At 40.0% G+C, this 14,383-nt stretch overlaps 1 protein-coding gene across 2 annotated transcripts in view; it reads left to right on the forward strand.

Moving 5' to 3' along the window:
• The window catches only part of ANK2 (ankyrin 2), a gene marked incomplete at its 5' end in the record, with an annotated part of 129,831 nt that overhangs the window by 81,240 nt on the left and 34,208 nt on the right, over positions 1-14,383 (forward strand). Inside the window, 4 exons of one of the 2 annotated variants that reach the window (XM_082282025.1) lie at positions 41-143; positions 757-860; positions 11,164-11,388; positions 14,076-14,230. In XM_082282025.1, the coding sequence (XP_082138151.1) occupies positions 41-143; positions 757-860; positions 11,164-11,388; positions 14,076-14,230 (587 nt within the window). The remainder of the gene's footprint in view (positions 1-40; positions 144-756; positions 861-11,163; positions 11,389-14,075; positions 14,231-14,383) is intronic. The other variant, XM_082282026.1, reaches the window with a different exon arrangement.

Here is a 14,383-nt window from a genome sequence, read left to right on the forward strand (position 1 = left end):
GCTGCTGATGCATTGCTCTGGCATCCTACCAACCTCCCAGCCTGCGGTCCTTCAGTTCCGACAGGTCCCACACTCTGAGCCACGCCTCCTACCTGCGGGACAGCGCCATGATCGACGACACCGTGGTCATCCCCAGCCAGCAGGTGAGCAAACCTCTCAAACCCTCTTCTTGGTTGCACAGAAAATAGGGAAAGGTTGCACTGCAAATTGTTCTGGTGAGACTGTGTGGTGTATGCTGCTTTGTTTGTTTGAGTACAAATCTCTCTATTTTCCAGGCATATTTAATGGCATATTGTGCTGTGCAGTATTGAACTCTATTCCAACAAAAACCAGATAAGCTGTGTGAATATAGCACAGGGACTGTGTTCTTAATGTTCTCCATTTGAACTGATGTTTGAATGTTGCTAACAGCCGTCATGCTAAATATTCAGGGAATGTAATGAACTTATAGCCATTGTCGTAAAAGATACCGTCTTGAAACATGCTTGTAGTTAAAAAAAAAAAAAAGATATTTAGGAAATGCCTTCTTAGTTAAATCACAGCAATCATTTCACTGAAACCACTAACATAGGATTTTTTTAAGCAAATACAAAATGGTACAACAAGTGTTTCTAATATCTTAATGCTATTAGTACTCCTTTGTTTTTTAAAAAAAGTTTAAATGCTTTAGGCACTACTATGCAAAATACATCTTATTTCTTCGGTCATTAATTGATTTCATTGTAGTAAAAAGGCATTTTTATTTTGCTTCCCAAGGTAACAACTCTGGCCAAAGAAGCGGAAAGGAATTCATATCGCTTAAGCTGGGGCCCTGAAAACTTGGACAATGTGGCTCTTTCCTCCAGCCCTATTCACTCAGGGTGAGTCTATCAATTAGCATTACACTAGAGAAACAGAGTACCTGCAGTGACAGCAGCTTCAACTAATGCTTAACTAGGAGCTGTATTTTAATTCATTGCCTCCTGGAGCTGTCAATAAATTGTTATCATCTCTTAAGCTCTGACAACCAAGCAAGCCTGAATACCAAGACTGTTCACTGAAATCAGTGCAAGTCACTGAGCCCTCAGTCAAGTTCAAGGGGAATGAATGTGATTAACGACACACACACACCAAGCATTTGTGTGCATTTTGTGGAGAAGTAAGTACAGTGCCTTTTGGAGTTAATTAAGACCGAGGGCTTAATCGCTTCAGATGGCGCGTACTTACCATGCTGGTGGAGTAGTGGAGGTGCGCACCGGCTCCAGTGTTTGCTGTCTAAATTACACAAATAGACAAGCAACCTAAACATCACGTGCTTTGCACGTATTTGACCGCTCTCTTCAGGTGTTCTCACAACCGACTCTAAGTATTTGCATTTAGGCAAACTCACTCTCATGGCATAAGGCAGGTTAAAATGCAGGCCCAGCCAAGTTCATATGTACAAACCTTATCCTGGCAGGCCTTGAAGTCTGTGACTGCATTTGTTTTAAATGCTCTTACTTACTGCATTTTAAAGTCATTTTAGTCGTCACACAGAATTCTACACTTCTGCCCTGCCATCAGATTGGATGGGGAATGTGCAAATGAATTCAGAAGAAACTGGAGTGATGAAAAAGCGTTCAATCTCTGTGGGCTCTGTACACAGCATGACTGGACAGCACAAGGGGAAGGATTATTTTCTTTAATCTCAAATGAGTTTGCCACTATCTTACAGTCTGTATTTTCAAAAAATAGTACTGGAGTCCTGTTTGGAATGACAGGCAGTCCTGATCTAGAGGAGGAACAATATTCCCAAATTGACTCATGTGACATAGATGAGAAGTTTGTTAGTTAGCTGATTGTAGGATAGTTGATTGTGACCAGTGCTGTTTGGATTTGCTTTTCATGAGCTCCAAAACGAACAAAGGAAATGAAAATACTTAATATGTGAAGTATGTATGTGTTTATATATATGCTGGTATGAAAGCCTTAAAATTGCTTTGGTGCTTTATTCTAAACCCTCAATAGTTTACAGATTTTTTCCAAAGGATGTATTAGTTTTCTCTTTCACAAAGGTAGGTCTTTCCTGTGATTGCAGAGGATGAACTAAATACTTCCTAGAAGGGCGGCATTTATTTCTTGGACGTGCAGTCATTTTGTGGTTTTCTTTTAAAAAATATGAGTGATATTCCCATCTTTTGGGATGACCAGGATGCTTGTGGTAGTGATAAAATACCTGATTTTAATAGGAGCAATACTCTCTGTGGCCTTCTATGAAATAGTGACTTCTAACACGATACAAATTACGTTCTTCTTTCTATATATGCACACTAACCTGACACTAAAGATTGTAATAAAGAAACCTTTAATTACAATGCCTCAGCCTTTGAAAAAGACTGTACAACACTTCATTTTTATCTTGTTTGGATTGGTCTGAGTCATTAAGTTACCCTAAACTGTGTTGCATCTGTTTTCTTAGAAAAGTACGTTGACTACTAGAGTTTTGCTTGTAAGACCTTATTTTAAAAGTGAAACAGTTGTAGAAGTTCATGATTGTTGCACTCACTCTGTTGGAACAGCAAATGTATTTGTGATTCATAGCCCTGTTGTCACCCACACTCCCCTCCACATGCAGACACACACTGTTAGTGGGTTCTTACGAAGCAGCAGCACTGCTGACATTTAAGGGGCATGCAGTGAAGTAGTATTTACCTGTCCTGAAAGAAAACTCTTAAAATTTTCAAAAAAATCATAGATAGATGTTTTTAGTGGTCCTGTGCAAGGGTGTGGCCTTGGTTTTGCCCAAGACAGTGAAAATGTATTGAATTCAGATGGTGCTTTTGTCAAATAACACATCAGCCAAGTATTAGACAGTAATTTATTTGTTCCAAATGTAGTAAGTTTGTATTCTGTACAATCTGAGGAGAGAAATGACACTTCTCTCCCTGCACCACTCTAGTGGAGAGCCCCAAATTGCTGTAGGGTTCTTACTGATCTCCCATTGTAGGGAAGTGTTTCTGTGGATCACAGTGTAACACCCCCAGGCAAAAGGATAAATTCAGAGAGAATTGTTCTCTCAGTGTGGACCTTCACAGGCACATATTTCAGCCTTTGTATAACTGACCAAAACTTCTTCCGTGTCTGAAATTGCAGAAGGGAAAATGTTTTAACCATTCATCTAAAATTTAAGTATAACTGTTCCTTCAATATGTTGATAATTTCATCAGGAAGGAAGAAAAAGTAAGTTCTTTGGTCAGAGTCTTTGGCAACCATTTTGAAACCGCAACAATATTTCTCTCCTAAGAGGTAACACACTTGGGAGGCTCAAAATCTCAACATAAAGGTCTCCTGGTCATTTTATATAGCTGACAGTTTCCAAATAGTTTCCTACTTTGGCTGAAGAAAAAAGAACGAATTCCTGCACGTAAACTCCCTTTCAGCAGATCAGATTTGCTTCTTCTGATAAAACTTATTGATCTGACATATCGAGCAAAGTTAAGGATCTCTGAGTATGCCAAAAAGTTTGGGTGCTAAATATCCAATAAGATAGAGTTTTATGACTCTGCTTGGTAATATTAGGGGATATCATTTATAATTTCCTGCTGAAATGTGAGAAATAGAACTACTGCCTACATAAATGCAAATAGGTTTCACAGCTTTAGTCTCACACCACACAATATCCTATTGTGGAAGAACATGTGTATTTTTATTAGGTTGGAAGGCAAAAAAAAATCACTGAACTGAAAGATTTGCAGCATTTAGACATTGCTTGGCATGTCCCATAAGAGTATGCATGAATGGTGAAGATAAGGGTGACAGTAAGATTTTTAAAGTATTAATGGTGTGCAAAACTGTGTTGTTCTCGTACCTGTGTTCTGGTGATACAGTGAAATTAGTTGTATAGATTGTGTGTCTAAGAAATTTCCTGACAGCTTTGTAGAGGCACTGTAGTTAAGAGAGCAAATCTGACATGTTGTCGGGATCACGGCGCTGTGAGGAAGGCGCTTTGGGTCCGTGCTTTGATATTAACCTGATTTTTGTTATTCTAGAGCAGATACGCAGCAGCTCTGCAGGCTTTCCAACTCTGACTCAGAGTAAAACTCCTGTTTGATGAAAGATGCTGATTTCTTTCATAAAATTTGCTGAAGAAGTCCCTATTTGACTAACGGATGGTGAAAGTGTATCACTATTTGTATCTTGAAATAAATTAAACAGTTGGGATATTATTAGTGATTTTAACTTGCTGGAAGTTGTTGTTTCCATCAATGAAAAGATGAGGGATTGGGCAGCTTGTACTGTGACAAATAATGTGAATTATCATTCTTAGCTGCATGTCTGCAAAAAAGGAGGCTGGATCCTTGCTAACAAGGTAAACAAAATATATTTGAAGTGTTGTATTTTGAATCCGTAATTTTTTTTTTCCCCAATGTGAGACTGATTTCCTGGAAATTGTTACGGAAACAGGACCTGGCAGCGACCAGCTGATAGTCATTTCTTAAATCTGAAAGTCTAAATGATTTCAAATTATGCTGTAGTTTTATGACCTTCGTTTGGAAAGTTAAAATGAGGAAAAACAGTGAGTGTTTAATTAATAGCAAAGCATGTTAATGGAAGAAAATGGCAATGGAGATCCATATAATAAAAAGGGACATTGGAAAACTAATTGTCTATGTGACACTAAGTGATTAATAAGAGCCTAAACAGGTGAAAATGAGAGTTTGAAATTTGTCATTTTGTAGAACAAAAGGAGGACAAGAAACATGTTGAAATGGAAGGAAGTGGAGGACGATGTATTGATAGAGGATTTTAAGAAAAGAAAAACATGATTTATTGTGCTATCAGGAAGGCTGGCTGGAATTACCTTAGGTTCCTTACCCTTTGATATCCCATGGTCCATATTTTAGATGTGGATATCTAAACCAAGTAGCATTTCGCTGTGTCTGCTTCTGAAAGTTTTACTCAGAATCCAATTGTGCATTTTAGATGTCTGGCTTCCAGCGTGAGAATGTCCATAGAGAAACCTGATCCCTCCAGTTTTACTGCTGTACTGGTAGTGACCACTTGGAACTGACGTTTATCTAGGCTTATTTTCCATACTCACTTCTGCCTTCCCACATGTGATGAGTATGCATATATATGTATATGTTCATATGTTTGGTTTAGAAATCTGTTTCATTTTTCCAGTATTTCAGTATTTCATTTAACTCATTCTTTTTTTTCCCCTTTCTTTTCCTTTTTGATGTTAAACCATCTATTCTATTACAGATGCTCTTCTCCATGTCTTGATCTTGACAACAGCAGGTGAACTTGTGCATAATTTCTTTCTTTAATACATTGCACTTCTCACCCACCCTATTTATCCTCCCCTCTTACCTCACTTGAGGATGCTTTAGTGTTTTGATAGTGCACATTAGCCAAGAGAAAAAAAAAATCTAACAAGCAGTAGTAGTTACATATGGCACTACTTTTCTCCTATAGTAAGTGTCCACTTTCTCCCATCTGCTCTGTCATCTATAACAAAACAATTCTGGAGACTTAATAAGCCTACTGCTAAAAGTCTTAACAAAGCTCTTTATACCATCCTAGATTGTTTTAACCATTGATGTATTCACCAATACCTTTTCTTTGTTGGTGGCATGGTTTAATATTAATATTTAAAGATGTAATTCCCCCCCCCAGTAATTCAACACAAACCACTGTAATTGTTCTACTACTTAATGGGGCCTTTTATCTCATGTGTCTGTATAAAGAATATTGCAGAGCCACTCTCTAAGCCACATTTTCCAAAATGCGCCACCATGTATGAACTAGTAGAATAACAGCCCAGACTTAGGATGTCTTATTTTTCATGCCACCCATATTTTTTGTGTGACAGTCGATCAGTGCTTGAACCACTGGCACATTGCATCCTGCACAGAACACCTGAAGGTGAACCTTCCCAAAGGAGTTTATCTTCCCTTGGCAAACTGGGTGTTAACTGGCACAGTACCTCTTCACTTCCTTTGGCCTAACCCTAGAAAGGTGAAAATCACCTTAAATATTAAGGTCTGCAAAATTATAAAGTGGCTAATTAAACCCCTAAACTACATACCCATATTTTTAGGCCATGTCACTGAATTTCTCAGCAGCTGACTGATGCAGGGAAGAGAATGTTATCAGGAGTTAATATTGTAGTGGTTAGGATCATGTTTTTTGTCCTCCTGGAATGTGAATTTTGCCTTGTTTCTGGATGGCATAGTTGGAGCCTGCTGGAAAGTACTCTGGGGTAGTTGAATGACTTTGCTGTTGATTTCAGTGGGAGCTGGATCAGGGCCTTTTTTCTGAGTTTCAGCCTCTCTGGTTTCCTTCTCCCACTGAACACTTTCCAATGGCTGAAGCACCCTGGTTGTTTGTTTCTGCTTCTCACACTGCGACTAACACTGAATGCTGCTATCTCCTTGTTTCCCAGTTTCTTTTATAAATTGAGATACTGTGTGCTGAGAAGTTTTTGACTGTGTCTACACTGGGTGTGCTCTGGTTGGAGCTGTGTTCCCTGCTACCCGCCGAGCGCATGTGTGCCTGCCCAGCTGTTTGGGAAGAGCAACCATACCCAAGCCTGACGTATGGAAGTGGTGGTGGAGACTTTGCCTCTTTTGGTTCCATGTGTTCCAAGAACTGTTGCCTGTCCTAGAAAGCTCCCTTACCTGCTGGGTTTGCATGGCTCTCGCAGTGACTCTGCAGAATGAGTGCCCCCACGCTTGTGGTCACAGCCCCCTGAAACTGTGCCTCTGCAAAGCTCTTGACACAACAGGGACTCGTCACAAAGCACACAACAAGCGGCTTCCTTCACCCCCTTCAGCACTGACATGTCCAGTTTCCAGTGTCTTTGTTCATCCTCTGCTGTTACCTTTCACGTGAGGATACGTACAGAATAAACCCAAGTTAATTCTATATGAATAAAATTAGCAAAGGTAATAACTGAGGCTCAGATCTAAAGTACAAATACTTCATGAAAATACACCCCAACTTTTTGCCTCTTCTATCCAGTGCATATATTTTGTCTGTGTTTTGATCACGTAGAAACACCGAGAGCTGTTTGCTGTGCTCTCTGTAGAAGGCGTGGAAATAGCCTGAAGGATTGAGAGGCCTTTTGTGTGTGTACTCAACCACAAGGCCACTCCAGCCAGTGTTATTTGATATACTTTTCATATGGCAAGCTTGTAGTTCTTAATTGCTCTGAAATTGAAGAGAATGAAATGGCCTCTCCAATTTATGAGTAAGGTTGCTAAAGTGAGAGAGAATTGATGATGCTTGAGCTGACTGCTGTGTGTTTAACAGAAGCACATATAGACTCCCCTGCAGTCTGTAACTGATTCCTGTAAAATAATTGTGTTTGTACTTCATTTTTTCTTTAGAAAAATAATCCTGATTTCCCCTTCATTCTCTTTAAAAGAGAGAAGGCAATGATTTCCCCAAACCTGATTTGTTTCACCAATTTGTCTGTTATGTTGTACTACCACCTTGCCAAAGCTCAGGAAATCTCAGTATTGATCCAATTTGCAAGACTGCCAGGGTCACAAGTTTGTGTCGTGCTTCATTTCTAACAGAATCTTTAAATCTGGAAATGAAACTTACTCAAAGGCTGTCTTAGTACTGGGAAAGATGCAGCTTTAACCTGCAATCTGCTTTGACTTTGAATCATCACTTAAAATTTAAGTTCCTTTAGTCCCTTTTATTATTGGGGTTTTTCTTTCTTTTTTTTTCCTCTTGAACTCTTCTTTACTATTTGTGTTTCTCTTCAATGATCCCTCTCCCCTTGATTCTCTGTACATAGATGGCTGATAGTGCTGTAGTAGTGCTCCATGCAGCTGGAAGGTGGAGTAAGCTCCGAGTTTGCTGCTTAGCTTCAGGGAGTATATGGGATGTTAGGGTTATTCCTATGATAGTGTTATGTGCTATTTTCTTTTTTACCATGGGAATTTAGCATGATAAGGTATCACTGCCCAGAGTGATGGCGTCATCTGCCATTTATTCCTGCTGGTGTTGTTTGTTGAGTGCAATCTCTTCCTATCTCAGTTTTGTCACTTAACAACACTTGGTAACACAGGTGGAAGAGGAAAAATAATGTATGTATGTGTGGGCAACAAAATAATTAGTTTGAATTTCACATTTACTTTATATTAGTCATACAAGTTTTTCACTTTCCTAAATGCACATTTCAGAAAGCATCTTTTATGTCATGCATTAGTTTTGTATGAATTATTTGTATATTGATAGACATGCCTTCAAAAAGGAAAAGCTTTTCTGGTCCTGGAACAGCAATGGCACCATTCAGATGCCCTATTATATAGCAAATAGGCAGAAAAAGAGGCTGCTGTGATTCAGAAAATGCTTTCTTATGAATTAAGTGCTTCACTCTCTTGGACAGCCAAAATTACGTGAAATGTGCTGATTCCTTTTTAAAAAAAGGATGAAAAATTGGATTAAATAAGTGGATGAAAAAATGAATGTAGCAAAAAGGTGGGAAATGAACAGGGTGGTACGGTGGAAAAGGATGCATTTTTACACACTGTGTCTGCAAACCCTGTGTCAGTGTTCTGTCCTTCCAGGATTATGCCACAGGTCTAGAGTTGAGAAATTTTCCCCTTCAGTTTCTTCCCTTTGCACTATATTCATGCTAGGTCTCAAAAATCTCTTTTCCAGCAATTCCATAGTATTCCATACCTGGGTTTGGGAACTGGCTCCTCTATAGTTCATGAGATAATTGTCACTAATCTTTCTGTGCTGTCTGAATAACTACCTTAGATCTTCTTTATGATAGAAACAGCTGTGTTTTTACAGTGAATAATAATAATATTATCCTGCTGGTTTTATCCTAGCACTGTTATCTTTGTGTCCACTTCCTCATTGGGATGAGACTTACCTTTGCCTGTTTTTCCACTCCTTAGAGCCACTGTTGGTTTCAGTGAGAGGTGACTGAAGTGAGATAGACTTGGTGATAGATTTACTGACCCAGCAGACACATTGAATAAACTCAAAGTGAAAGAAGGAGTCACAGCCATACTAAAAAAAGAACCCAGAAGGGTCAGAAGGGAAATTGCTCGGTTTGGATCCTCACCTTTGGCATGTCTGTGTTCTTCTATCTGTGAAGAACGGGTTTGGCATTGCTGACACACACAGGGAGATAACCCAAGGAGAACATGGGACAGCAGGTGACCCACTAGTAATATTTTAGCGATGGACAGCAAAAGAAGGTGATTCTCTTGTTAAAGCATACAATCCTGAGTATCATGTCAATAATGAAAACAACTGAACCCTAAATATTTTGTTCATGACAGCTTGCACAATGAAAAATGTGAATGCTGCTTTAATTCAGTCAGAGCTCTCATTAGCTTCTGGTAGTTGTGGGGATGTGTTTGTGTTGCTCTTAGCAGTAGCTTTAAAATGAGAAACTCTTCCTCCAGCAGTGTCGCTGGCTGCCACAAACACACCCATTGTACTGGAGACTTGGACACGTTCTCTGAAACATCACACAGAACCACTTTGATAACACTACTTCATGCACTTCAGGGGCAATTGCAGTGCAAGCCAAAAGCATTAGTACAACAACTGAGCATTTAGTGTCTCTTAAGCTCTTCTTTCATCTGTGCTCTAACATGTACAAAGAATGTATTTTGTGAAGGAAGCTCCCATTTTTCTCAACAAATCCCCAGACAATCAAAGCTGTAAAATGTTTTCATTTTCTTTTTTTCCCCCTTGTTAAAATCACAGAATCACCAACCTCTAAGGAATGAGCTAATGGTTGTACTACCCAGAGTTTTACCCTAAGCAAAGCCTAGAGGTATCTGAATGGCAGTAGACTAGGAGCCTGCATGTGTGAGACAGACTGGCATCCGTGGTGCATGGTGTGCTTCCGACTGGCGCTTGTGGCTCCTTCCCATCGTCCATCTCTGACCTGCACGGTGTGTCGAGTGTTGTGTTTTTACAGCATGTGGAATTCTTGTAGCTGTGTGGACAATGAATGGATGCAATGTTTGTTGCACAGAACGGTCAAGGGGGCAGTGGAAAAATCCCTGTATTTATTACTCCTGTTATAAGGGCTGTTCTCTATTGCAGGTCCCTTCAGTAGCATTTCTGCGACTCCCCATTGTGCTGGTTCTATTTTAGTGGCTAGAAGTAGGCCTGACACCGTTCTGTCTCATCTACTCTTATTTTCACTTCCAGCAACCTGACATTCCCATCCCACATCAGGCATGATCCTGTGATAAACCAGAAAAAAAATTGAAATAGTTCTACACCTTTCTCAAGAATGTCCCCAATCTTTCAAAATCTACCTGTTGGTTATATGTGGAACTACAAAAAATTCAGCACAAGAGAAATTCCAAACAAAATGAAATGTTTTTCTCCCTTTTAAAGAAAAAGTAATCAATGATTTACCTTGTGCTAGAAGCAGGTTCTCTGTAGACGGCTTTCTGCATCTCTTAAGTTTTCCAGTGGGACGTTGTATTGCTGTGCAAGGTAACACAGAAAACCCCTAATCCATAAGTAAAATCTTTATATAGTGACTTTAGCTCTTCTCATTTGACCAAACCCCCAAATTTGTCTTCAAACCATAATGACATGCTGGGGTTTTTTATATAAATAGGTGGTAACCCCACTGATGGAGTGTGAATTGTACTTATGCATTCCAGAATGAAATTTGATTTTTTTTAATATCCAAACCCATTTTTCTAAGAAATTACATTTTATCAAGTAACTAGAAAATTATATTGAGAATCTAAAACTACTCCAAAAATCCCTGAGCCATCCAATCAGAATTGGCTTTATATTTTTGAATCATAAATAATTTTCTTCAGTAAGATGTATTTGCTTGTGAAATATTTAAAGAGTGCCAACTTAAAATAACAGCTGCTTGCAGGTCCAGAGTAGCGATAATTGCACTTTGGAATAGGTACATGTGTTCACATTGATTAGTGTCTGCTGGTATTCTACCAACAGCAGCACTGTGAAATAAGACTTTCTGTGAAGAACTCTTAGGTAGCAGTTGCCAGTTTAATTATTAATGAACTCAGCATGATTTGGTGCTTCACATGCGAGAAAGGCTTTTTCTCATTGTACCTCTTGAGCAAGAGCTCTATTTACATACGTTGTTTGGCACGTATGTGGAACATAACCAAGGGAATTGGTGATGTGCTCTGGATCTCACTGTCTGCCCTGATTTTGCAGCTTCCTGGTGAGTTTCATGGTGGACGCTCGTGGCGGCGCCATGCGGGGCTGCCGGCACAACGGGCTGCGCATCATCATCCCCCCGCGCAAGTGCACGGCGCCGACGCGCGTGACGTGCCGGCTGGTGAAGCGCCACAGGCTGGCCACCATGCCGCCCATGGTGGAGGGAGAAGGGCTGGCCAGCCGCCTCATCGAAGTGGGACCCTCTGGGGCTCAGTTCCTTGGGTAAGGGGGGCCGCGTGGCCCGAAGGGAAACCTTCAGCCTTTTTTTGTGTTTGCGTTGCACTGAAATGGTTCCTTTGGCAAACTTGAACTGAGAAAGGTCTCTGTAGTTTGTGGTAACAAACAGAGCAGTCGGGTGAAACGCAGAGCAGCTGTCAGTGAACGATTCGCAAAGCTTTTACATCTTCTTGTTCAAAATGGGTATTTGAACCACCAGCACTATGGTTCATGTGCTTCTTTGGATATAATTATTGCTCAGCGTTGTGATACTACAGTGGGAAAAGACTTTTGCATCCAGAAAAGGCAGTTCATACTATATTAAAAAAATTAATAGCACTAGGCTGATCTAAACCCCAAATGTGAAGCCTGCTGCATGCACAACGCAAGGTACAGGAGCTTATTTTAGAGTCTTGTGTTGTGGTATCGGTAATTTGGACTATCAGGGAAGCACAGTGCCATTGATTTTTCTGGGGTTGAAATTGCTAAATTAAGCGGTAGGACAACTCTGGAATTTTTTGGCCATTTCTTTCTTCCTATGATGCAAACCCCATAGAAAGATCAGATTTGTGTCTGCTGCTGAGCTCATTTTAGCAATTTTCAGCTGAAAGCAGCAGTTTTCTGCACTTTTGAAACTTTGTTTTATCAACTATTCTTCCTATCTCCTGTGGCATCCGAAAGTGGATGATTGAAGGAACCCCTTCTAATGCAGTAAATAACTTCATTCAGAAACTAAAAAAAGTGACTGTAATCAGCAATAGTTTAAATCCTTTTGGAAGCAACTCAGTTGCTTTAAAATCCTGTTTTAACAGGCAGTCATCAGAGCCACCATCTTTGTTAGTGCTGCCATTTACTCTTTTCACATCTTGGTCATTTCTAAAAAGAAGGAGAAAGAAATCTAAAGAGCAGAAGAAATACTGTGCTGTCACATTCAGTCTTTGTCACACAAATGGATTTTAAGTATGTTTCCCATTCTTTTTTAATGGTTTTCCTATCTGATGAGAGTGTCTCCCCTGCGAGACAAGCATATAGTGTATTTTACTCATTCTCAGATCTTTGTGCCCTTCCTGCAAGCGTTTTCCAAGGTGTTCTGCTGGCAGTGAGATCAGAAAATGACTGTACTGTTTGCAGAAGTGCATTCTTATGTCCAGATCCTGCTCCCATTGAGTACACGGCCAAAACCTCCATAAGAAAGAAAAGATCCTAAATGAAAAAAACTCATTTTCTGATTTGGGTCACCAAATTGTCTTGGCTAGGACGGAACCTTATTCAGTGTACAGCCTAATTCCACTCTGTGGACCAGACAGTGGCACTGGCGTTCTGGCACAAAAAATACATAAAGTTTATTTATGTTCTTTCTTTCACTGCTGCTTTGGATGTACTCAGTAAACTTCATCTGCCTACGGCTCCTCCCCCACTTAATGAGGGAGAAAGCTTGGTCAGCCGAATCCTTCAGCTGGGGCCTCCTGGGACCAAATTCCTTGGGTAGGAGAGACTTGAAACAAATTGATGGATGCTGACCTCCCCATTCTTCTCCTCCTTCTGCAATATGATTTTTTTATGTCATTATGCCCATGATATTGTCCCTTTCTATCATTTGAAATTTTGTACACTTAACCCTTAGTGGACCATTTTTCAACCTTTGTGGTTTGTGGTTTTGTTTTGGTGGTATGTTTGTATCTTTTTCTTCAAGTACTGTGGCCTTCATTTTTGTTTTGGCATGAAATCTTCCTAGTTCTGTGCTTGATGTCTGTAGCAAAGCAACCTGGATTGGGACACGAAAAAAAAGAATCTACTGTAAATTTTAAACTGTTTTTTTGTATCAAGGACCGATCAATCAATAGGTTGTATTTTGGATTCCACCAGTGTGATAGAACACATGGCATTTACTACGTACCATGGTAACCTGTGTGAGTCCTCTAATTAGAGAAGTGTATCTACAAATACCTTTATATCTTCTCTCTTATTTCTAAGAGTATGTATGTATGTATATGTATATCTCAATACAGATATATTATATGTACACATATGTGTTGTATATGTGTGTATATATATATGGGCACATATGCTGATGCAGATGTTGACTTGCAAGGCAACAAGGCAAATTCTTATCTCTTATACTGCAGTAGAAACCCAGACAATCTCCTCAGACTTCATGTATCTCTCCCAGGGTGTAAATCAGGAATAAATTCATTGGCATATATAGAATTACAAAGAAGTGAAATTGGCACAGGACACAATTGCCTTCAGATTGCAATGAAATTATTCCGATTTGCACTAGTATAAGTGAGATCAGAATTTGTCCCACTATTCCTATACATTACAGTAGATTCTCTTTGAAATGAAGTTGCACAGGTTAACCCAGACAGTAGTGACAAGTAAAACGAGCATGAGTTTTTGATGGATTTGCAAAAGCAATCACCAAATTTCCAGATAAGCACTATTATCTTACCAAATCTCATTCACACTGTGGAAAGAGGTGAATGCACTTTTTCATCTGTCCTTCAGCACTTACTGGGTCCCTGTAAAAATCTAGTCTGTGTTAGTGGCCTACTAGTTTAGGATTATGCCAAAGTATTCCAGCCAAATAGGTAGAATTCCAGGTGACTTTGTGGCAGACTGAATAGAGTTGCTGTTAATCCTGTTTCTTCCTCTCTCCTGTGTGCGTTTAATGCGCTGTGTTGCTGTGCCAGGCCTGTGATTGTGGAGATTCCCCATTTTGCTGCCCTGCGTGGCAAGGAGAGAGAGCTGGTGATCCTGCGCAGCGAGAACGGGGACAGCTGGAAGGAGCATTTCTGTGAATACACTGAGGATGAACTGAACGAAATCCTGAATGGGATGGATGAAGGTATCCAGTGGCACTTGGTTTCTTAGCCTGCTCCTGTGTTACTTCTGTACCTGGGGGTAGCAGCTTTTACCATGGTGCTCAGTTCCCTTGCATGGGCTGCATGTCTCCGTTCTTGAAGCTGAGAATAGACACCAGACTTGTGTTTTCTCCCGT

The sequence above is a fragment of the Coloeus monedula genome (assembly GCF_965178545.1).
Source record: "Coloeus monedula genome assembly, chromosome: 5".
Lineage (NCBI taxonomy): Eukaryota > Metazoa > Chordata > Aves > Passeriformes > Corvidae > Coloeus > Coloeus monedula.